The sequence below is a fragment of the Manacus candei genome, unplaced genomic scaffold (assembly GCF_025592945.1).
Source record: "Manacus candei isolate 608988 ecotype Guabito, Panama unplaced genomic scaffold, ASM2559294v1 h1tg000005l, whole genome shotgun sequence".
Taxonomy (NCBI): Eukaryota; Metazoa; Chordata; class Aves; order Passeriformes; family Pipridae; genus Manacus; species Manacus candei.
In genome coordinates this window covers 8,685,623-8,711,327 of record NW_026138053.1, presented here as the reverse complement: position 1 = coordinate 8,711,327, position 25,705 = coordinate 8,685,623, and the positions used below count along the sequence as shown (strand labels likewise).

At 43.3% G+C, this 25,705-nt stretch overlaps 1 protein-coding gene across 13 annotated transcripts in view; it reads right to left on the bottom strand.

Annotated features, from left to right (window-relative positions):
- The window catches only part of NFIA (nuclear factor I A), a 251,913-nt gene that overhangs the window by 12,854 nt on the left and 213,354 nt on the right, over positions 1-25,705 (bottom strand). For 9 of the 13 annotated variants that reach the window (XM_051796589.1, XM_051796648.1, XM_051796558.1 and 6 more), the window contains 2 exons: positions 25,392-25,557; positions 17,270-17,361 (listed from right to left, as the gene is read on the bottom strand). In XM_051796589.1, the coding sequence (XP_051652549.1) occupies positions 17,270-17,361; positions 25,392-25,557 (258 nt within the window). Of the gene's footprint in view, positions 1-16,959; positions 17,362-25,391; positions 25,558-25,705 lie in introns of those variants that run through there. The other 4 variants (XM_051796575.1, XM_051796620.1, XM_051796658.1 and 1 more) reach the window with 2 other exon arrangements.

The following is a 25,705-nucleotide window of genomic DNA, read 5'->3' as shown; positions in this document are numbered from 1 at the left end:
GAATTGGAGTAACGAGTCCTTCTGGTTGTAAAGGTAAAATGGGGATGTGAACAGCTATGCAGCAAACTGGTCCTTTTGGCATCACCTTGTGAGAGGTCCCGGGAAGGCTCTTCCCCACGGTGCATCATGTGAAAGCAAGGGGCCAAAACTGGGGCTTTGATGCCACTTCAAAAGGGTTGCCAGGGTGAGGGAAGGCAGTGGCAATTCAGCTTCTGGTGGCTGGAGGGCTCCTGCAGATAAAGCAACTGCCTTTGGTTTACCCCACGTCTGAATTCATCCTGCTTTTCTAGTGCTTTCTCCAGAGTTTCTCCAGGCACGAAATTTGATCCTGCTGCATCGGAGCGAAAGGTGAATATTAAAAACAAGGTCACCTTTGTGCCTATGGAAGTTATTTTCTCAGAGCTGGGATTAATTATTTAGTAATTATATTTCCCAAAATGAAATACCAACAGGGATGTTAGTAGCATGTTGGTCATCCCCAAAGGGACATAAAACAGTGAGAGAATCTTCTGGTTGTCCAACATCCGCACCCAGGAGAGTCACACACCCCACTATGAGCACATTTATACTGTCTTGAGGCAGATAAAACCCATCCCAGGAGGGACACTAGTCTCCAGGCGATGCATACAGTAGCTCTGCATCCCATAGTTTTTGCAGGAATGCCAGTTGTGGCAAACTGCATTAAATTACGTGCAATAATTTTGTAATATGGACTTTTGCCTGCTGACTATTAAAAATGTATAGTAGTCCAAACCACTTATCTCCTGGGACCAACAAACTCACTTCAGGCAAGATTTCTGCTTGGGTTCAAACCTCAAGTTGGGAACAGCTAGTGTTTTTAAATAAGTCACCCCAAACCCTCCCAAACCTATGAAAACACACTCATACAGTAACTCCTGCTGTTGTTCCAGACATCTGAATGTTCCAGTAAAGTGTCCCAGCTGGCCCCAGATGTTTCTTAAGTATAAAGCAATGCTCTGAGTGCTGGACCCCCTGCTGCCCTGACCTGGAGCTCAGCGGATTAAAGATTGACTGCGCTATGACATATTCGCATTTAGCCTGAATATAATACAGCAAAGACTTATCAATGGCAAATGTTTGAAATGTAACCCAGCCAGCAGAGTAAGGCTGGCACACGGAATATAATGTATAAATAATGTATGGGAACTTAAGATCTAAATTAGATCTACAGGAAGAAAACTTTCCCCTTTCTCTGCCTCTAAAAGAAAGTTCTCTCACAATGAGGTCATTTTCCTGCCCGCCTTTCGGTTTGCAAAACTGCATTTAGGCAGAGGGTCTTCCCTTTTCTTTGGGGGACATTATAGCTTTCCTCCAGTTTTCTGAATAGTCAAGTGACGAAGTTAATTTATTTGTTAGTAAATTGACTTTGAAATCTGCAAAATAACTTCTAAACTTTGCTTGGTCGGCTGAAAGCTGACTGCAGCCCCGCTAAACTGCAAACCTTGCTGTTTAAAAAAAGAAAAAAAAAGATAGTGGTGTGAAAGAGAGAGAGGAAAAAGAAAGGGAGAAAGAGAGAGAAACAATCCCATTTTGGTTTTTGTTAGAGGACGGCATACTACATAGATCAGAGACTTTTCAAAAAATAAAAACCCCCACTGTACACAAAGCACAGGAAAATGTGAGGAAAAAAGGAAAAACCTAAAAGCAGCTTAGAATGTGTTAACTCTGCCATTCTGTCAGCTTAAAGAGTATTTTATGCTTGATCAACAGCTCTCTTTTATTATGCTTTTCTTTCATTCATTCAAGACATCAAAGACCAGAACCACCAGTGTACCTGATCTACCAGAAGAACTTGTAAGGGTGTTCTAAAGAAACGGGGGTATTGGGAGCCAGACACCCCTGCGGACAAGGCAGTTCAAAGAGAATATTTCAACAATGATTACATTTTGTAAATCTTTGTACGAAAGACAGCTTATTTCCTGCTTTTTTCATGAAAAATAGATTCTATCCATTAAAGTGAGCCCACAGTATGAAAGTTACTTGAGATCTGAGGTACAGCAAGCGGATTAAGTGGAGGGTGAGATGAAATCTTTGAGAGAGACGATGGCTTTCTCTGATATTTGTTGCTGCCACAAGGTTTTCTGACTGGGATGGAAGGGGTTTTTTTATTATTATTTATTTGTAGACTTGCTGGTGGCAGCAGAGCCCTTTGTAAAAGCAAAATAAACCAAAATTAGCCAGAAAGGAAAATCGCAACAAATAAAAAGGACCTAATAAAACAAATGGCTGCAAAAAACCTTGTGACATGTTTAAAAGAAAAACTATATATGTTTGCCCCGCTCTAAAACTCGCAGGCGAGCCATTTAAATCCTGCAGACAACTCCGGAGTGCAGCGCACAGACCCAAGCCAGCTGTTTACTTTTCCAAGCCCGTGGTGGTTTCTGAATTGATAAACTATATAACCTCACACACACAGAAGGGATTTTAGCTATGCCAGACCTCATTGCTCTGTCCCGCTCTCTTTATGTGCTGTCACAGAATAAAAATGATCCTAACACAAACCCTGAAATAAGATCCTGCTCCAGAAAGGACATCTTTGTAGATATTTCCTGAGTTACTGCCAAAAGGGATTTTTTTTTGCCCATTCATCCTTTCAAAATTTTGCTATAAACATAGCCAAAATTGTTCGGGAGTAATCAGAAATGACCAAAATATGACCCCCCCAGTCCAGTCCAGCTGTGGGGAGAGGGGAAGGAAGCTGCCCCATGCCTGCGGCTGGGACAGCAGCCACCTCTGCCACCACACCTGGGTGACATCCGCTGGCATCGGCACCTCGCTCCCCCCCCCGATACAGACTTTTCCAAGAGAAGAAGAAAACAGCAGGATGCATGGAATCAAAGAGGCAAAACCAACTTTAAAACCTGCCTCATGGTTTACATGCACTATGGTGATGTAAAAGCAAATGCGCTGCAAGGGGGGCTGAGTTCTGCACTTTATGCCTCGTTTTTAGACAGCCCCGTATTTTCCTCTGCTGGAAGCACAGTTAAATTTGCTCAAGAGCAGAGCAATTCCATGTTTCTTACACTAAATTTCACTCATTTCTTTCCTTTTAAGAAATAAAATGTGCATTGGGCCTTGGACCTGCTCTTAACTTCATGCCGGGAACTCCCGTGGAAACTGGGACACAATGCTGCGACGGGACTTTCCAGCATTTCGCTTGGATAAAAACAAACCCTTTGGCTCCCCAAACTACAGTGCTGTTGGACACGGCACAAAGCTGGTGGGTGCACGGGGACCCCCCAGTCCAGCTGGTGGGTGCATGGGGCCGGCAGCAGCCCCGCTCCCATCCCCTCACCGCCCGTCCCAGGCTCTGGCTGTGTGTTCGCAAGTTCAAGTTCAGGTTTAAGGGAAATAAACCGCTCCTCGGGAGCCTGCAGCCAGCCCTCATTTCCATGTGATCCCTCTGAACTTCGCCTGTGCCAGCGCGCCCTGTTTCCAGGGCCCGCCGAAGGAATGTTTTACAGTTAGAGCCCGCAGTGCTTTCTCAGGCATTTCAGACCCAGAGGCCCAAGTTTCAAGCTGCAGCATTAAAAGTTTCCACAGAGCTACTGCAGAGAGAGGGAGGGAGCCGGGGGGGAGGGAAATGAGGAGAACAATATCGTCTTAATTGTCTCTATATAGCTCCACAGTTAAAGTATTACTTTTTAAAGGGACATAATTTATTCTGGAGGCACGGTGTTATAACAACCAGTACATACTTTCACCGCGGCGTAACCCGTTCTATTCTTCGTTGTGCTTTCCGGTGGTGTAGCTTTTGCAGAACTCCTTGTTACCCTGTCCCTGATACTGTACTTACAGTTTTATTCAATTTAAGCCAGTCCCTGCAGTCCTCGGGCGAGCAAAACTCCCCTGTAGCCTCAGGAGTTCTGCCCGCACCAGGACTGCAAAAATAATCTCCCCTCAACCACCGTTTCCCCCCAAAAAGTTTCTTTACTTTTATTGCTTTAAACAATTGGGGAAAGTCATCCAAAGAAAATCAACCCCAGCCTGGGCCTCCCAGGCTCCATTTGCAGTGAGACAGCCTGAGCACACACATGCACAGACACACACGTACACACACACTCAGGGGTTTGCCCTGGGACTCTCCTTCCCTGTCCCGTGCCCGCAGGGAGCATTGGAGTGACGGGAGCTACGTGAGGGGCCCAGGGGCCAAGGGGTCCCAGTGGGATGGATTACTCTGCCAACAAGCTGCTGCAGAGGCTCTGGCTCTTTGCTCTGCAGTTTGAAGTACAAAAGGTAGTTTTCAGATCTTTTTTTCCCCTATTTCTCCACTGAAGAGCAAGGAGCAGGGAAAGGCCACTTTAACCTTCAGAGGTTGAAGACTGCAATGGCCTTTCCCTGCCCTGGTCACCCAGCTCCTGTATCATCCCGGCACCGACAGTCCCGATAGAGCTGTACGGGACTCATCGGCCAACGCATCCCTGGCTGGGGGCTCCCTGCGGTGTAACGGGAGAAGACCCGTCATGGATCAAAAGGTAGTTCAGCTGCTATAACTACAAAAGGTAGTTCAGCTGCTTTTTTTGGCTGCCCTGAGAGTATTTTAGAGCATACAGAGGAAAGCAAGGGAGGGAATAGCTTGGACTGGAAGGGAGAGAGAGCACTCCCTCCGAAATCCCCCTCAAAGCCCCCAGTGCCAGGTCCCTGCCTGTGCTCTCTGTCTGTGGGTGAAGCAGAAAAATGAGCAGCCCTGAGCTAAGTGTGCACAGCCTTGACCAAAGCAGGGCAAAAACCAGGGGAAACGAGTTGGTGGGGGACTGGGAGGTGTAAGCAAGGAATTGGGCTGTGGGCAGCAGGAAGAGCGCAGCTGGCAGGGTGCACTCCACGTAGAGGGACAGCTGGGAACCTCAGAATGGGGGGGCCAAGATAACAACATGTTTTGAGAAGTGGGCAGAGAAAGGTTGAGTTTGGACACCGCAAAAAAGGAAGAGGAATCGGGCTTTTGCCAAGTCCTAGGTGTTGCTGGGCAAGGAGATCAAAACAGTCTCCAAATTAACATGGACAGAAATAGGAGCACTGAGGCAACTCTGGTGTTTTTGCCACATTGACCTTAAAATTAAAGAAGACAGCAAGCTGGAGGAATAATGACTCATTTCAACAGGGAACCCCCCTCTCTAAAACTGCTCTTAAAAAAAGAAAGCCAAGAGGGAATTGAGCTGAACAAAAAACTTTCCTGGACATGGGGACTTTTGTCATCTGCATTTTTCTTGATGCTTTGCACCTTACTAGACTTCTCTAACAAAAATGGAAGCCACGGGCATCCATTATGGGATTTCTCTCGTGGCAATCCACGATGGGACTTCTGCCACACCGTAGAGAGTCCCTTTCCAGGGATGCAGCAGCCGACAAGTCCTGTACAGATCCATCAAAACCACTGGGATCAGGATGATACAGGAGCTGTGTGACTGGGGCAGGGAAAGACCACCCCAGGCTCCGGAGGTTGCCAGTTCTCCGGTGGAGAAATGGGAAAAGCCTTTTCGGCACATGATCCGCCTTTGGATGAGGAGGGACGTATTAGACATGGTTGGCTAAAGGGAGTTGGGTCTTGGCCTAGCTTGGAGCGATTTTCACACATACTGTGAGATGCCAATGAAAGTCCTGGTGGAGTGTAAAGTCATTAAATGAGATGAAATTAAACAATTTAGTTATTTCTGCTTCATCATATTTGTGCAGTATGGCAGGCAGAATGAATTACTACTAATGATCAAATTTAGTAATACTAATTAAACTATCTCAATTTAATTAATACTAACAGAGAAAACAGACAAAATTACTAATGTAAACCTTGAACTGAAAATCAAAAGGTGCCTCTTTGCTTTTGTGAGTCACTCAATGTGAGGCTTTTCCCTGAAAATAGCCTGTGTAGAAGTGGCTCTTTGTACTCCCTAAGCAAGCCGCTCCATTGTACGCAGAACTACAGCTCTCACCCAGCTTTTTTCCCCCCCATTTTTTTCCTAAATGTTACTACTTTTACTCCTCATGTTCCCAAAAAGCTTCCAGGAGAAGAATCTGAGATCTGTTTAGAGTCACTCAACAGCAACAGGACTGATAAAGCAGTTACCACTACTGGGACAAATTCTGCCCTTGTAACTATTGTCAAGAAGACAAGGAGTTTATAAAGAGCCTGTGGAGCCTCCTTTGCAGGGAAATAATGAAATCACAGAATGATTTGGGTTGGAAGGGACCTTAAAGATCATCTATTTCCAAACCTCCTGGCATGGGCAGGGACACCTTCCACTAGACCAGGTTGCTCCAAACCCTGTCCTACCTGGCCTGTGAATGAACCAGACAGGTCATAACCTGGCCTATACTTTCAGATTTACCCTTCAGTAAATTGGGAAAGCCCCAAAATAAAATCCATCTCTACGTCAAGGAAGATTGCTTTAGAGTCACTGAGAGTTAATACCTGTAGCCACAAAATAAAAACTCCAGATACATGATGATGCATTGCAAGCCCTCTCCATAAAGAAAATGTGAATTTTAACCTTTATCTTATTTGAAAAAGACTAGATTTACTCTACTGTGCATAGTTATAAGCAAAAGACAAGCATAATTAAACAAAAATATTATTGTATTTCTAAAACAAACTCCTGCCAATAACAAATCTTCCATCTCCTCCTCTCATCAACTTCAATGAATATACAGCCTGGGCCCATACCATAGATTCTCAGACATGATCTTTAACCCAGAAGACTACAAGAAAGTCCTTAAGAAAATCCCAACAAAACAGAGTATAGCCAAACAAGGAACATTGTGTCAAAGTGTTCTTGCAAAATCTCAAATCTCATTGTTTAGCATATGGAAGGATGAAAAAACCCAACCCTGCATACAAATGTCATATCTAACTTTATCCCCTTTTTTAAAATAAAAAAGATACTTTTTCTGCTGTCATATTTAAAAAGATACATCAAAAGCATAAAATGATATCTAAAGTTGTATAAAGTTGCTCCAAAAAATGCAGAAATTCATAGAATGATAGAATGGTTTAGGTTGGAAGGGACCTTAAAGCTCATCTCATTCCACCCCCTGCCATGGGCAGGGACACCTTCCACTATCCCAGTTTGCTCCAAATCCCATCCAACTTGGCCTTGGACACTTCCAGGGACGGGTCAGCCACAGCTTCTCTGGGCAACCTGTGCCAGGGCCTCACCACCCTCACAGTGAAGAATTTATTCTTAAATTATTGTGTTCAGCCTCAGAGGTGACTGCAATCTATTGGTAGTGATTTTTGGATACTCATATCTCATAATTAAAATTACATTTCATTGCCTTCTGCAGTGTCTTCAGCTGCATCTCTTCATGTGCAATAACCAGTGTTTGTATAGATGATCTAACAGTTGGGTCACACAAGTGAATATGCCTGAGAATATTATGATTATACTGTCAGTGCTGTTTTCAGAATTGAATATTAATAACCAAAATAACTAAAGGGAAGCCTACAAGATATGTTCATGTTTAGCCTTTTGACTTTTCTTAGGTTAAAAAAAAATACATCCTGATTTTGAATTCAATTTTTCCAATTCTACCTCTGCTCAAGTAGAAAATGCTATCAAAACAAAAGCCTAAAACAAGATGATGTGTTTTGATGTTCTAAAGCCCAGTAAAATTTGAAAGCTACAACTTGACATGCTGTTAGTAATCCTTACTAAGAACAGACACATTTGTTAAATTTAAAATATAAATTAATTTTAATAAAATTGAGGTAATTTTGCTGTATTTCATTTGAAGCCCCAGTCCTTCCTCTCTATGTTATTTACATTTCTCTAGGACAGTCCAGCACTAGGGAAGTGATGCTCAGTGTCTTGGGAACATGGAATCTGCTGCAAACTGGAGAGTCCTTCTCCATTAGGAAAAGGGTTCTCATCTTTTGGTCCCTTCTTATGGAATTCAGCATTCATTTCAGAGCAGGATAGTCTGTTTTGCAAAGTGTTCACCTCTGGAGCTTATTCATTCCTTGACCTCTGTGTTAATGCCATTAAGCAAAGGTGATTCTTACAAAAGAGGTATCTTAATGCCTATCCATTGGGAAGGATGTAAGGATTGTGGCCTTTAATTTTTGACCTTCATTGTAGATTGTGGTCCTAATCCTTTGATTGTAGAATTGTTAAAAAGTATATATGGCAGTTGGCAAAAATCTTAATGTTCCAGTAAATGCAAAAGCCATAAATTCAGCTGCTGACCTTTTCCATCCAGGTCACATGTGACACCTACTGGAGTTTGTCAGGCTGGGTGGAATTTATGGAGCTCATATAGGTATCAGCTGCGAAGGCTGAACTTTCATGAAATGTCTTTCAAAGGCACTTCCAAACCCCTTGTAAAAAGTCAGTATGGCTTTTTTTTAAGGGTATACATCCTGCACACATTTTAAAAGGTCTCATCGTGCCATCTCTGCAAATCTTCAACACTTAGGAAACTTCTGCTCTCAAATGATTACTCTTTACAAAACAGAGAAATCAGGCCAGGCATGCAATTACTGTGATTACTGACTTCCACCAGCCCCTTTCCAAGCCTGGATCTCTGCTCACTCCTTTCTTTCTTGTGTGCATCCTCCTGCCCCTCTCTGAAATCGATGGTATCGATGGTGTATTGTCAGTCAGAGAAATGGGATTTGATAGGGCCCTAAAGCAGTTGCAAAAGAAGGGAAGGAATACAAAACCTACCCAGGTCCACACCATCAGAGTGAGATCAATGCTCTCAATAATACGTTTGCCGCCACGTAGCACCCTAACTGTCGCAATTAATAATGTAGAAGGAGCTGATTAACTTAAGTAAAGTGCTCTCCACTGTGTAAACACATAAAGATCTATAGGGCAAAGGAGGAAAGAACGAACAAAACGTCATTTTTATATTTTATGTGGACACATTCTTGCTTTCTATTCTGCTCTTGTAACAATTACTGTACTAGCCACTCTGACAGAGTCAATAAATCGATCTGGGACCTGATGCAGCAGCGAGGCAGACTAATCCAATACAGCATTATCTGCCACGGAGGTTGGGCCGGGCCCACTGCGCCCAGAAAATCAGCCAAACCAACTAACAGCAGTAAGAGGCACATAACTATAATCTTGCCTTAGACTTGTTCATTTGATTTGTATGTATGAGTGTATGTATGTGAACAAACGTGCAGCTCTGTGGGAGGACAGTGCTCTGCCCATGCTGCATCCTCAAAGCCCTTCCAAAACTCCAGCTGGCCACAGGACCCTGTGGGTCAGTGGGGATCAGCACCAAAACTGGACTCTATGGTCCAGTGAGGATCAGTATCCACTCTTGTTAAATCATGTCATATTTAATGATGACTTTCTCCCTCACCACACCAAAGTCATGCTCCCCTCGACTGCACCCACCACAACTTGGCAAGACCTACCGCCTGTCCAATTAAAAACAAATCTGGGAGTCCCCTTCCATGTACCCTGATCTGTGAACATAGGAAATATCACATTTTGTCAGCTTAAATGGTCACTTGGGTCTGGTATTATGTCTCTGACAGTGGTTGTGCTCCTCTTGGGAGGAAGCTGTGAGAATCCCTATGAAGGAGATGGACCAAAATGATTCGACCTGAGGGGAAGCTTCTTCCCAGCCCCATGCAGTAAGTGGTAGGCCTTCAAAATCCATGTTAGTGGGGAATATGAGATGGAAAAAATAAAAATAAGTTTCCCGCTGAATGGAAAAAAGAAAACTGTTTTTTGGCAGAAGTTCTTCAAGGAGGAGAACACAGGCCATTGTTATTATGAAGACTTTTCAATGAAAACACAGAAAATCATTGCCTTTTAGAGTAATTGTTTAGCTAAAGAAAGGTTACACAGCTTGTAGAGAATTTAGTAAGAAATTAAATCTCTCCAGCTCATTCATCATATTTCTGCATTTGCCAGCTCTTCCCACCAGGCCCACACTTACTTCTTCCCTCTCTTCTCCCCCACTGTGGAATAAGTAATGGCCATAAAACCCACAGAAAGGGAGCCTTACTCACAGGCTTCCTGGTTATTGTGAGGAGGGGCAAAACTCAATAAGTTTAATTGCTTAGTTTGGGAAATTCGTCTATGTCGATTGTAAATAATTCTATGCTAAATCTGTTAGAAATAGGATGCTGAGTATTAGTTTCCAAAAAAGAGCCTGAACTGTTCACCGAAGCCTGCAAGGAGGAGGAAGAAAAGCCCAGGAACAAGTCCCCCACTGAGGACTAACCCAGGCATTTTGGGACTGATATGGCTCCATCTCACTTTGAAGGTACAACCACATGATGGTACTGGGAAGTTTTCTGTAAACCTTTATAGTGCAATATGTGCTTTCTTCTTGAAAAGGTGTGCTGTTCTCAGCTGCTTTTTAAGAACTGATCTGAGAGTGGAATTCCACAGTGTCCCTCTGTGTGAGAGTTCAATTAAATGGGCTCTGTGCCCCGAGATGAGCAGGAGGGAAGGGAAGGGGAGTGACCCTCGTTTCTGGTCACCTTTGTACCTGCTCTCTGTGGAGCACACTCTGGACTTTCATTAGCAATGATGATCAGAGCAGCACATTAACACTCATACTGTGCTGGGGATGTGTGGCCACAGAACTGTTCTGTGATTGGGACACATCAAAAGCACCACGACCACATGTGGGCTCTTTGCTCCCATCGTGGTGGAACCATCTCAATTTAAGCTCAGCAAAGGATTCAGCCCACATTTCCTTGACTAATTTCAACCAAAGAGAGGAGCAATTTAATATGGCCAAACAAAAAGCAGAGGGAGGATCTGAGATATTTCAGCCTCCCAGGGTCTGTGACCTTCTGATGCTTGACAACCTGACAGTGCATTTTTTATCCACACTCTTAAGACTTATACTCCATTTTTAGAGCCATCTCCAGGTCACCCTCAAGTTCAGGCCAGTATTACTACTTCCTGGGTGGAAGAGGAGAGACAGCACCAACATTCAGGTCATGTGTCAGTAGCTTGATGCCACTGGTTCAACAGCAAAACACATTTTGCACAGAGATCAAAACTTTCAGTGATCATAAGAGAGCTCAAGCCTCGAGGTGTCGGAGGAGAGTAACCCTTACTTCTCTTTGCCAATATGGGAAAGTCCACAGATCCCTGCTGGTCTTGGAAGCAGAGTGATCCTTCTAACTTCAGGGCCTCTAGAAAGTAGCAGTCCCACATCCCAAAACGGTTGTTTTATATCTAATCTCAGCAAATTTCTCTTCTTTACCCAGTAGAGATTTCATTCCTGCATGGAAATGGTGTTCTGAACCTGCCACTACATTTGCTGGATGGGCTAAGAGAAGGAAAGAGGCAGCCAAGTCTCTGCTTGGAAGTGCTTTGCAGCTGAAGTTGGCCACATGCACTGGCCTAGGGAGGTTACTGTATGGAATATGGAATTCTCAGGGGGCTGATTCAAACAAATGTTTCTAAATTAGTGTTCTTCATCCACACTCAGACACGAGTAGTGTGTTCAGCCTTGAGGATGAGTATTCTGATCCTGAGGAGGGACAGTCCCCTGAGCAACAAGTACCACTGACCTGCCTTATAAATAGTGTGCTCAGAACCCCCAGAATAAAAGGCCTGATCTTGTTCCTGCAGCCTCTCATGTTCTCTACCATGTACCAGCCACCTGCACCCCTCACACATTTCCCAAACCTGCCATGCCCCGTGTGTGGAGCGAGGTGGTGGCTCAGCTGTTAGTACACTGCAATGCCATGAAATTCTGACTTTCCCCTGCCTCCCCAGGGTCAGCAGGTTTACCTGTCTGACCAGTGCAATTCCTGGGCTCTGGAAAATGGGAGAAAGAGAGCAGGGTGTGGAGGCAGAAAGGGCAGGCAGCCTATGGTGCTCATTAATAAGGCACAAAGAAACGAGCTGTGCATGAGGTTGATAGCTCGATGTCCCCTTCTGAGGGGGCAGAGGTCACGGCACAGTGGCAGGGGCTCAGCGAGAGGCAAAGATGGAAAATCCCCATGAAGCGAGGCACATGTTTGATTTGTCCAAAGAAAAATGTGTGCACTGGTTTCTTTCTTCCATAGGGTGGCAATGAAACCTGGGCACAAAGCAGCTCCGTGGTTTCAGCTGCAGGAATGACAGTGCTGGAAGGACTGCATCAGCTTCCCAGTCAAGGTGCTGACTTGGTCTATGGATACTATATACTTTTGGAGTCTGCTATCTGTGAGGCTGCTTCCCTTCCTCCCTGCCTCCAGCCTGGTGAGGGGCATCACCTGCACTACACTCCTCTAAATCCAGTGTCTGGGCAGCAGCAACTGACCATTCTCACAGAAGGACCAGTGACTCTGGAATTTGCCTCCCTCCTTGGTCTGACAGAGCTAACATCTGCTATCCTACAGGATACAGCATCCAGCTAATTTTTTTCCTCATGCCCTTTGTTTTAAAGTGCTGCCAGTGAAAAATTGCAGGTTGCAGCTCGCTTTCTAAAAGGCTTGTGGGGAAGTGAAACAGGCTTTGCCTTGTGTCTTGGAAAGAAAGTAATTGTACAATTAGGTTTGTGTATGCACCTGAGGCGTACGGTGGTTTTTTAGAGATAAATAAAAGCCTAAAAGGAGAAGCTACAAAGATACCACTGTTTATTTGGGAAAGGCAGAGAGCAGGAGCAGATCTAAAGGAGTTAGCAATTTTCTTGTCCTATAAACATTTTGTTAAACTTCAGTAATTTCCCCCCTAACTTCCTATTGCTCTTTTTAAGATGTGTTTCACAGGGTGCATTTTTGTACCTGGTCTTTATAAGGCTGTTGTGCTGAGCTAGCTGGTTTTCATACCTGTCATTTTGCTGCCTAGATAAGCATGTTTGACTTTTGGGGTTTTTCTTAAACTTTGTTTCAGTGTTCTAAACAAGTTACAGGCCTTTTGTTTCAGTTGTTTTGTGTTATAAAGGATGAGCTCTCTCTAGAGCTCTGTTGTAGCTGGGTGGTTCTAGGGCCTCACCAGGGAAAGTGTGAAAACACCCTGGCTTATTATCCATGATCTGACTGTGCTTTGGGATCGTGGAAAGGCAGAAGCAGGAAGAGTTTCTGTTTGCCTAGAAATCAGTTTATCTTTCCATATAGAAAGGTATGGGAATAAATATTTGGGTTTGTGCTTAATTAAGTTTTAGAAACTACCCTGGATGGATCTGATATAAAATGTGTTTACATTAGAGAGGGATTTTTCCTGAAACTGCTAGTCAGGGGTACAGGACTCACTTTCTCTCCATTTAGTTTCTCACAGGTGAAGTGGTTGATTCTCTGTCTGGTGCTTGCAGTGGGAGGCAGTTTGTGTTCCCTGCATCCTCATAACCTCCCTGAATAAGGCACTTGGCTACTGGCAGGTAGGAGCGATTAGATGGAGCAGGCATGTGTTTCTCAGGAGCTGTTTTTAGCATCCTAAGTACAATTTCCAGGAAGATGTGGGGTAAGTAGGTGGCAAACAGGACTCAGCCTAGTAAACAATGTCTAGTGTGAAGTGGAGCTGCAATACACTGAGTACAGCACACTGATCCCTAAAGGAATTTTGTACTCTAGAGCACAGCCAGGGCATTACAGATCAGCAAAGAGCATTTAGAATGGCAAGTGACAACATAAACTCTGGTCACAGGGAGCAGGTTGCTGGTTTAGCATTCCCATAGCCCGTGTTTCACTTTTAATTTTAGGAAAAAACCTCCCAAATTCAGAACCCTTTATTAGTGTTATTGCTACCAAGAAGCTCGCCCCTAATTATTGTGATGGTACTTTCCCATCCCTCTACCACTCTCCTTATTACAAGTCCTTGGCAATATGAGAGGCTTATCTATTACTTAGTCATGAGGTATCCAGACCAACTTGCTTTTGAAACTAAAGCCCGTGTACCCCAGGCATACTGTATTTCTGATTTGCATATGGAAAAGGCAATTAAAAAGCCAATGCCCCCATACTGCTTGCGAGTCAAGTAGCAAAAGTAAATGATTTATCAAGCAAAGGTTACAACAACTGTGCCTTTTCGTCAACATATACAAGGGATGCCAAGTCAAGTGTTGCTCCTAATAGCTCAAACAGAAATTTAGATTCAAATAACCTCCCAGATAGGACAATTATGTGAGTGGAGTGGCAGAGTGATGGATGGAGTAAGCTGTATATGGAAAAACAAACCATCTGAAAAGTTTGGAAGCTGCTAAAACCAGACAAAGCCAACAGCCCTTTGGGGGCATTTGTTGCTGAATCAGAACTACTGACTTAAAGCAGTTTATTTCCTGGTCTCTTCTGTCATGGAGTGGTCATCCTGCTACAGCCTTTTTTGACACAGGAAGACAGCTTTTTTACAAATATCATATAAATTCTATAAAATTCCTTTAAGGGATTATATTTGATGGAACGTGATATAAATCAGAACATACTGTTAATGGGAATGTCTACTGTTAATTTTTCTTACGGGTTAATACCCATTAAGAAAGGCATGTTCTGGGTTTGGTTGTTTAAGAGCAGCCCAGGACAGAATGATCCTTGCTCCAACCCAGCCATGTTGTTGTACATTTGTCTGGGATTTTATTCCAAGGTTCTGTGAATGCCCATGTATGGGAACTGCGACTTCTGCTGAACATGGCTGCCACATCCCTGTGCACAGACTCGCTTTTGCAGCATTTGAAGACTAATGATGATGATGTGCAACTAGTGTCTGTAGTCCAACATTCCAACTGAAAGAGAACATCAGAGCCACCATAGCTGACCATAATATTGTCCTACAGCTTGTAGCTGGACCCTAATTTTTAAAAAGCAGATGTTTCAGATACAATCTTCATTTTATTTTATTGTTTCAGCACTAAAGAGTTGATTAACCCTTATATTTAAGCTTGACTTCCAGAGGCTCAGTGTTCCCTGCTTCCTCTTGTCTCAGAGAGCTGCGTCCCTGGCAGTTAGTGGTCCTCAGGACCCATATCTTAGCCTGGCTCTAAATGTACTACAAAGATCCTAATGGAAAGCAGCCACCCCAGCTGCTTTTAGTAACACAGTCCTATGTATTTTTATATTTTCATTTTGAATATATCCTAAGTGATGGTCCTATACACTGATGCCCTGCAAAAAAAGCACAAAAGCCTGTCTTTGTTTAGAGGAAATCTACACAAATCCCAATTCCTTGCAGTTAGCATTTTTACCTCACTTCTCTGACTCAAAGCACAGTCAACTTCTGAGTTCTTTCATGAATAAGTAGTGAGTTTTGCTGATAAATTATATATTTAGTATCAAGTTGGTTGTGGTGGTGTAATGATGTATAGAAGCATGGAGATGCAGCTGGAGTCAGAGACTGGGAGTCAGTCTCCTTCCCCACTGCAGCATGTTAGACTTTAATTGAAAGCTGTGCTTGAGTATTGTTTTTCACTCTATAGCATTGTTATTCACTACACTGCATTACAGGGAAGCACTTAAAGTAACGCTAGAGCACTTTAAAATTATTTAAGTCATAAATAAGAAGGATAAAAGTTTACAGTCAACAAACTTATCTGAGAAACTTAGGCTGCAGGATGCAAATAAGTTTTAAATATTTTTTGAGACTTAATAGTCTTGTGTCTTACTACATAATCAATTTACCAACTAGTAGTTTTTCAAGTGTTCTGGAGAAACTGCATTCTCCAAAGGGTTTCAGGTTTCCTGAGCAGTATACCTTAACATTCCTGTTTCCCAATTTCAGTGTATTTCTGTGTATTCCAGTTGTTATCAAAATGACCAGAGACATATGATTTAAATGTGAGGGTGCGTGAGAACTTATAACATACATGAACCAAATAAAGGAAGAGGCTTGAAAAGTGGGGTGCAGTCTGCGTTTTGTTAAGGTATGAAAAAAACCCACAGAATCTGATGGGTTAAACCCCTCTCTGCATTGCTGCTGTACTTTCTGTGACCCTATTTAATGCAGAGAAGGTTTGAGATTTGATGTAGTTTAACCTGTGCTGTGCACAGAGCTATAAACTAAAGCCCCTAACAAATGGTACACAAATAGCAGACAGCAAGAAAATGCATTGTGTTCACAGGCAGCTGGTTGCAGCCCTGTAAACTGAAAATCTTTGGGAGCGAGTGACTTGTGTTTCAGTGACAGCAAAGGTGCTGAAGCCATCACAATGAAGAGTCTGTCTTCGTGCATCTACTGTGGCATGTGACAGCCATTAATCTGTACACTAATTATTCAGATGCCTATAAAAGATTTGAAAGAACTTAGAAGCGTTAAGGGTAGTACTCCCCAGTCTTCTAGTTATTTGAATTACTACTTTTTAGTCATTGCAACCAACTCAAAACAAAATTACAAATATTTTGTGTTGTTGACCTTTAAAATAATTGTAACGTAGTCAAGCAATCACTTCAAACTACAGTTGTCCTAAAGTACTGGCTCTGCTCACTTTTTTATACCTTCCTCCCCCCCATGATAACGTGATATTAAGCACAGACTTAATTTTTTCAACATCTGGCTCAAATTAGCTGCTAACAAAACTGCCAGCAACTATTTTCTTAATCGACCCTGGGAATCTGATACAGCTTGGAAAACGCACATTTAAACCTTGTCCTTCTCCTAAAGAAACACAAATGTTTACTTGAGCTTCTGATTTGACCATAGCAGGACTATGAATTCAGCTAACCCAGCTTTATGTGCCTGCCTCAACTGGACTTTTTTCTCTTTGTGTAAGGAAACAGATGTGCTTGCAATTACAAAATCTCCTGCTCGCTCAAAGCCCACCATGCAAACGACCAATCAGGAATTTGAATATTTTTTTCCATGGAAATCATTGGAGCAGTCTCTCATTGTGTCTAGTGGGACAGGACCCTAGAGATCATCTTTTTCCAACCCCCTTGCCATGGGAAGGGACACCTTCCACTAGACCAGGTTGCTCCAAGCCCTGTGCAACCTGGCCTTGGACACTTCCAGGGATGGGGCAGCCACAGCTTCTCTGGGCAACCTGTGCCAGGGCCTCACCACCCTCACAGGGAAGAATTTCTTCCTACCATCTAATCTAAACACAATTAAATGCAGTGCCTGGGGAGCAGGTTGCAGCCAAATTCTTTGAAACCCCAGTCCTAGCAGAAACAACTGCGTGCTGGAAGCCAATATCTTAGAAAGCAAGAGAGATCTTTCCAGTTACGAAAGCAGTGTTATTACTACACAAGCCCAAAAAAAACACAACAGACAAACAAACTGCAGGTGACATTTCACTGTAGTTACTGAGACCATGTGGGTGAAGTGACAGCGGCAATGCAGCTGCTCCGCGGGGACACGTTAGAGGACACTGGAGAAGAAAAAGAGGCTGCAGGCATACAGAGAAGTCGAAAGCGGCCCACCTGAGTCTGTTGAGGGATATTTACAAAGCTTGGATCCCGTGGTCCAACACTGACGAATCGGTTTGCGGGGGAGGTGCTGGGTGTCGAGTAGGCTGTGAAGGGAAGGGACACATGCGTTGAGGAAGCGGCACTAGATTGCACACGAACAACACCAAAACACACTGTCTCAGAGCCACCTAAGCAGATGTTCAACATAGAAATGTGCAAACGTTTTAGAGAGCAAGAGTTTGGTTTTAGATACTGGAAAGTTTTGGTCTCAGTGGTGAGGATATAAACACGCAAGGGACTGGGCTGCTGGGAGAGGGGGCGGCTGTGATGTGGGCTCAGGGAAAGGTGTGTTGGGCCACCTGTGCAGCTCTCCAGCTTGAAGGAGAACCACTGCAGGCCTTTCCATGATGGGTTGGCACAGGAGACTTCTGCAGGTCCTGACTGTTTTCACTCCAGTGTCTGGTATCTTTATTTTTAACAGAGTTTTCTATAGCAATGAATTTACCCAAGTCCATATTAACAGAACCAGACCATTATTTCATGCTAATCCAGCATTCTCTCTTGATATAAAGTTTTGGTTTTCATACTGCTGTGGTCTGCACTCTCTAAAATGTTCACTTGATGTGTTCGACGAACTAGGAAGATCCTTTCGGTAAAAAATTAATGGGTTGCAGTTTCACTGGGGTGGTAAGTGCAATCAGTCTGAAGGCTGAAGCTGCCTTTAAAAACTGGAGTGGCTCCCATAAATGTAAAGCTATTAAATGCAATGCAAGCCAAGAACCCAGATTACTTCCAAACTCGAAGTACTTTAATGATTTTACTGTTGCATTATATTCTCCACTGCAACTGTCCACAATGCCACGTACTTCCACATCCAAAAGCTTTCAATGCATTTTCAGTCTTCCTCTCACTTGAAACCCCCCCACGCAATCTTCTCCCATCTTCAGTTTTTTGCATATTTAGATCTAAATTCAAACAACCCAAATGGATGCCTTAATACAAACAGGGATCCTGTCTATTTTAAATATATTTATGGGAATGCATTCTGCTGAATAAAATCCCCAGACAATCTAACCATCCAATGAAGAGACAAAAAACACTGTTAAAAGGAAAGTTAGTTGCCAAATCCCAGTCAGGCTAAATATAATATTCAGGCCTCAACGTTACTCAAAAATAAAGTGAGTTAAGAGTCCGAGAAGACGCTGAGTTGGCTGTGTAGAGGAAACCCTGTTGCCTTTCTGAAGGCAAATATTTGGTGAAGAGGGATTAAGTTGGAGCAGCCTTTGGTTTAAGGGTATGTTGAACCGTATCAATGCTCCACCTTATCCACTGTCCTGACTCTTAAAGACCATAAGCAGTTACACAGGGAACTGCCAAAACAGGTCACACATTTACTTTCTTCTCTTCTTTCCCACCTCTGATTATTTTCAGCTCATGGTCTCCCTGTATTTAATGGCCCTCAAGGAATTTCTCACCGGTGAATGCCCTCTCTGCCCTTCAGCCCATGTAAATGTTCTGCATCCCACGAAGCCCTTGGATGATAAGTTCCCAAGTCTGAGAGCACCCAGACCCATATCCTTCCCTTCCCTGCCTACCCAAGTCTCACAAATGTCTTGTGATGCCTCCTAGTTCTTACAATTACATCAGACAGCTTCCTTTTCTCAGAGAGCATTCCCTAAAATCACCCCAGGAACTGCATATCTTCATTTCCTACTGATATGAGAGGAGTTAAAGCACTCCTGGCTTTTCAGAATGAATTCTTCCCACTTGTTTCTGGTGAGGTGAGCTTTTCTCTCCAAGAAGCTAACACTTCCAAAAATCATGCAAGAAACACCTCTCCTTCACATAATTGTAAAGGAATTTTTAAGTGCACTAATTCATCTTTCTGAGATGGTTTTGCTAACTGTGGTGCTGTTTAAGTGTTTGAGTATAAACAGGTACAGTGGGTGTTACTCCTACCTGCAAATCAAGGAAGAAATGAACTGAGTAGATCTGGTGAGATGTTCTCCTCACCTTTTACCATGTAATTTTTTAATAATTCAAAGAAGCCACACTTTTGCAAAGAGTATCTCTCTGTTGCTAGTGCCACGTATTAACATTCTTCTGTACTGTTTTATGCTGAGGTATTTTTTTTTTAACTAACTAATGAACTAATGTTTTGCAAGACTAAAAATTCCTTCTGCAGTGGGGAAAATTAACTTAAAGCTAAAAAATCAAACATCTGTTGTTTGGTTCTTCTGGTCTACTTTTAAGGAAGCAGATTGAGTGGAGAGGCCATTTAATCCCTTGGAGCAGGTAAGTTCCACTCAGAAGGGAAGGAACTCAAGATCTTGTTTACAGTTCCCCGTTGGCAGATACTTTTGCTGTGATATTTGGTAGAAAATCAAAGGGAAACCAGCAGAATGCTGACTTAAATGGCTTCTCTGTTCAAACAAAAATTCAAAAGCTTTCAAAAACTGTGTAATATGCACAAAAAGTCCCCTCAAAGCTTGCTGGGTGAGTTGCTATGTATACCTTTCTTCCACTCCAAACAATGTTTAACTTGCTTTCTGAAAATACTCGGATGTCAGCTTGGTATTTCCTTAAGGTCATATAACTGCATTGCCAGAGCCAAGGAGGGAAGAGCACCAAAACTACATATATGCAGAGGATTTACACTGGACTCTCCCCAAGTGCTAAGTCCCACTTCACTGTAAAATATCCTGACTTGTTTGCAGACGGTAAGGGGCCATTTTGGCTTGGAATATTAAATTAACATGGAATACACATCAGCAGTGACTCCTATTAGGCTCAGAAAAGGAAGTAGAACTGAATGTTGCTTAGCCCACGACCAACACTGTTTCTACTCTCTTACTGTCTTCATATAAATACCCTTGTTTGACATGGAAGTGGAATTCCTGGAAGTCTGATCCCTAGACTCTGCTCTGAGATTAGGATGGGGTAAACAGCTCTCACACGTTAAAGCTGGTTTGTATTATATTATAGCATACATACAAGCTAAGCCTATGGTGGAGTCTTCAAACTCCAGTTTGGGAAAGGCCAAAGCATGGAAAGGAACAAGGAATGGGAGCCAGGTGTCTTAGGCAGATCTTCTCCAGATCTTATCAGCTTTGCTCCATGGGAATTGCATAGACCTATACTAGTTTACACCAGCTGATATCTGTCCCATGAGGTATGAATAGGAACATCTTCCTGTCCAGCCTGGCGTTTCTGTTACTGGAATTCACTAAGGATTGTCTGCAACATCCTAGCCCATAGCCAAGGAAATGAATGTGATGCCACAAATTTGCTATGATGCTTCACTTCAGGAACAAGGAAAACAGGAGCTGGCAGAGAAAGAACATTTGCTCACACGGACAACTTTGATATTTAGCCAAAATGGCAAGAAATTGTATGAAAGACAAGACAAACAAACAGTTTTGGGAATGTCATGTATTTTAAAGTTGCCTTCAGCAGGAAAATGTTAATTTAAATATACTTTCCTGAAATAATTGCTTTTAAGTATTAGAGTGTGTAGTTTATCAGACAGTTCTGGATGAAAAGGATTAACTTTTGCTTGGTAAGGATGATTTGGGTGAGTGATGACCTAATGTACCACAAGGTCTCTCTTTTACAGACCAAGTCGACAGGTACATGTATTTGATGTGAAGAGTTGTCCTGTTTCTCAAGGGACCAGGAATTAGTTTAGTTGTTGTGGAGCTGTAGTGAGAGGATTAAATGAAGCAATGTGGTGCAACACAGCAATTCCTACTGCAGTGCATTCTGCAGATGAGTATCTTAGAGGGAACTGCAAATTTTACAAAATAAAATGATGCAGTCATCACCCTCTTTTTTATGGATGGGGAAAGGAGCAAAAAGAAAGCTCAAACAGCTTGCCCAGAGGGTGCTTAGTCAATGCACAGCAGAGATAGGGAGAGAAATCCAATCTCATTACAGAATCATGGAATTGTTTAGGTTGGAAAAGACCTTTAAGATCATTATATCCAACCACTAACCCAGCACTGCCAAGTACACCACTAACCCATGTCCCCAGGTGCCACATCCACACAGTTTTTAAATCCCTCCAGGGTTGAGGACTCCACCACTGTCCCTGTTCCAGTGCCTGACTACTCTTGCTGTGAAGAAATTTTTCCTCATATCCAACCTACACTTCCCCTGTGCAACTTGAGGCCGTTTCCTCTTGTCCTGTCCCTTGTTCCCTGGGAGCAAAGCCTGACCCCCACCTGGCTCCACCCTCTTGTCAGGGAGTTGGAGAGAGTGAAAAGGTTCCCCCTGAGCCTTCTTTTCTCCAGTCTGAGAAGGAGGGAGCCCTCCCAGCTCCCTCAGCTGCTCCCCACAGGACTAACTATCCAGACCCTTTGACAGCTCCATTCCCTTCTCTGGACATGCTCCAGCCACTCAGTCTTTCAACTGGATTTGAAGTGTGGCCTCAGCAGTGCCCAGCACAGGGGGCTGGTCACTGCCCTCGTTCTGTGGCCACACTGTTGCTAGTACAGGCCAGGTGCCATTGGCCTTCTTGGCCACCTGGGCACACCTGGGCTCATGTTCAGCCACTGTCAACCAGCACCCCCAAGTCCTTTTCCCAGCAACTTTTCAGTCACTCTGTCCCCAGCCTGGAGTGCTCCATGGGGTTGTTGTGACCCAAAGGCAGAACCTGGCACTTGGCTTTATGAATGCAGTAATACAATCACAAGATCATTCTCCTCATCCTGACACAATTACTGTTTAACACAAAAACTACTTTGTGCAAAGGGACATTAACCAATAATGACTTTGTTAAAGTTGTAAAGAGTTGTGAATCTTAGAAAATAACATTTAGTTTAAAAAAGCTTTTTAAAAATCAGGGTGTACAGGATGGCAGTATCTTAGCCTCTGCACTGGAATGAGGGCCACAAATTCTAACATTCTGATTCAGTTATGATAGTGCTAAAGTTCAACTGGCATCTAATGGAGGTGGTTTTGCTTTGGGCAGTGAGATATAAAACCCCCAAACCGTCAAGTTCAAGAAAATACTGTGTTGTGCTTGTTAAGGGTTACAAACCAAAGAAAATCAAGAAGAGATCTGAGATAAGATAATATTGGGACTGCTTCTGATATCAAAGATGTGTTCTATTGAAAAAGCTTTTTATGGAGGAAAAATAAACCGCCCTAAACCTCATGAATCCCATCTCCATTGTGTCATGTCATTGAGGAAAATGCTGGCTTTCCAAAAGGATAGGATTCGCATTTGAAATTTTCAACTCCCCGAGCGTGTCTGGCCACCCAGTAGCATCAAATCCCTGGTGTGGATCTCCAGGGGCTCTTCCTTCCTTGGACAGCACTAATGTTCATGTTTTGGTTAATGTCACAGCTGGAGAGTTTCACTATTGCTCTGAGAATCATTAACCACCTTGTTGTGATTTTTAGCTCTCGTTCCCAGGAGGCCATGCTGTATTGAACAGCTGCTCCTGGCTCCTGCACCCCTCAGGAGGGCCATATTCCAATTTTTGGTTGGGCCGTGACTGCATTTTGTTTCTGCTGAGGGCTTTCTGCTAGACCAAAAAAGGGAAGGAGAATGGAGCAAATGCCAACCCCTTTCACTCCATTTCCTTGGATGGGGGGGGCTTCATTCTCCTCCATACAACTAAGGAGAGAGTCTGGCCAAAATTTAACATCACTCCTGCCTTTGTTGCATAAGTGACTTTCCAATATCCTCAGGCTCTGCAGGGCAGTCAGCCATAGCCCGGAGACACTCCCAGAACTGGTGCGCTCCAGCAGCTCGTAACCATGGAAAACACCTTTTTGTGCAGCTTTTATGGAACTCTGGTGAATCTGCACTTGCTATTTGAAGGCTAATATTTAGTTAAGGAAAAAATAAACACTGGAGGAAATGGAGGGTTGGTTCTGATTGACACACTGAATGGAGTCCAGTGGGTCCTTCTGGCAAACCCTCACTGAGGAGGTTTGCAACTTCAGTTTGCTTTACTCTTCATGTGGCCAATACTTCCACTGGCTTTGGTGTATATGTAATATTTTTTCTTAGAAAATGTTTCCTATAATCTACTTTTCTGTAAAATTTGTCCCTAAATTAAATTATATGCTTCTTCACAACTCAAGTCACTGTTATTCAAGCCCCTTACCAAAAGGAAGATGCGTGCCTGAATGTGCACAGAACTATATGTTTAGACATCAGCGTAGCTAATTAACAAACAGTAATTATTTTCCTAATCTTTTGTTTAAATACCATTAACTGGCTGCTCTTGAGAAAACCTCGATTCCCAATTAACGTGGCAGCTGTCTGCTGAACGCTGAGCCCAGTGGCCAGCCCCAGCTGACACCGACGGGTGTTCTGCTCACTTCAGCGGAGAAATGCCCGTTTTTCTGCCAGCTGAGAATCAGGCCAGACACACATTGAGCTTGTTTACACAATGACATTATCATAAACATTAAGTATTAAGATTACTGCTAAAATGATGTTGGGAATTTTTTTCTTTTCGACACCAGACACTGCCAGTAAACTGAGTCACAACTGTAATGACAAGTACACACTGACCTAGTTTTGTTTTTCCCGGTTCTGAAGACAAGGAAATAATAAGGCATTGCTGACTTTATTCAGTGATAACTATGACTAAACGTTAACCTTTTAGATTCCACTGCTGAATCTTATTGATAGGACTCGAAAGACAGTATCTCTCATCAGAGAGCATCAAAACTTCCTGATAGCACAAGTGTTGCTCTAAGATCAGAAAGAGGAGCAGAGGGGAGAGAACGAATCAACTTCTTTGCTCAACAAAAATCTGCTGATCAGTTCAGGAAGACCTGATTCTAGAAGATCGTGTTCACAGTCTTACCAGACTGTCTCATACTAAAACCCATTTTAATTTCCAAGCAAGCCAGAGCATCTTGCTGAGTTTGCAGTTGTGTGCTATCGTGTAGCAGAAGGCAATGCAAACCCCTGAGAACTCCCAGATCTTAAAAATGCCCCCTGGAACCTGTGCAAATCTCCTGAACAGTATATAAAGCTTTAAAAATGTAGGCTTCACTTGTTCACTTGAATAGTGAGTACCTCTTTGCACATCAAGCAGTGGTTGCATATAGCATTTAAATAATAAGCTTGAAAAGCACACAAAGGGATTTGCTCTTTCGATTAGATTGATTTTTGTTTGTGGATGTTATTTGGACTCCCTTCACTGTGGAACAAGTCCCCTACAGTTGCCATTAAAGCACTGAAAGCTTCCCTTTTGTTTTTAAATGTCAGTTTGAGCATAGCTTCATTAAATCATTTCACAATTAACTCCCTGAACATCCAGACTTTTTTTTAAAGCATCAGACACAGCTGAACTGCATTTGTTTCCCAGAAGAGTGAGTCCAAAGTGGTATCCCCATGTGTGTATCCAGGAATTCATATATTTGACTTGTGGCTTCACAAAATGCATATGGGAGCAGTGTGGGTGGTGGAGAGAGGATTAAAGCTTTCTCCCTAGCCCTGAAACATACCAAAACTTCTTGCCCAAAATGCAAGGCATAAGGGAAAGATGTCTGGGTTGATCTAGGAAGACTTATTCCCAAAAGAACTATAATTGAAGTCAACTGGAAAGAGTTGTTGGTTTAGCCCAGATATGTCTAAGCAGCGATGTTTTTGATAAGACTGTCTGACTTTCATGGAGGATCTATCCTCTAAAGCCTGGCTTGAGACACCAATTTATCACAGAATCATAAAATGGTTTGGTTTGGAAGGGTGTTGGAAGATCCAGTTCCAACACCCTGCCATGGGCAGGAACACCTTCCACTAAACCAAGTTGCTTAGAGCCCCATCCAGTCTGGCTTTGAACCATTCCTTGCATGGGATATGAACTTGCCTCCTTATGACAACAAACAAGATTCCAAAGGTCTGAGGTGTGTGCCACAGATTACCTACTGGCCTTGATTTCTCTCACATGTGGTTACGTGAAATGCCCACAGAGTCAGAAATAAAACTGCAACCTTAAACTAACGCTTTTCTTGTTAACACAGAAGCAGCTCAGAATTTTGTCCATCATACAGAGAGCAGAGAGCCCTCCTGCTCTCCAAGAGCTAGTCCAGTCCTCATCTCTGAGCAGCGACCAATAGTTGTGCATGGCCATTAGCCCTTGGTTCCCGCTGCGTCTATACTTACTTGGAGAAGTGGGAGAGGTGGCCCCTCCTTCTGTTGATGTAGTTGGAGGTTTTGTGTCTGGCACTGGCAGAGGCACAGGCCTAGCCATTGGTGGCGGAGGTGGTGGTGGCAACATTGGGGTAGGAAGGAATGGATTGTGCACCTTGCCTTGGCTGCTACCATTGGGCTGCCGAAAAACAAGCAAACACAGAAATTATACTAAAAATCAGCTATTATCAGGAACCTCTAGTAATAACAATCTAATTGAAAGCTATGTGCAACACATTTACTATTACTTGAGAGGTGGCAAAGAAAGTCCCATTAGCAGCTGGTTG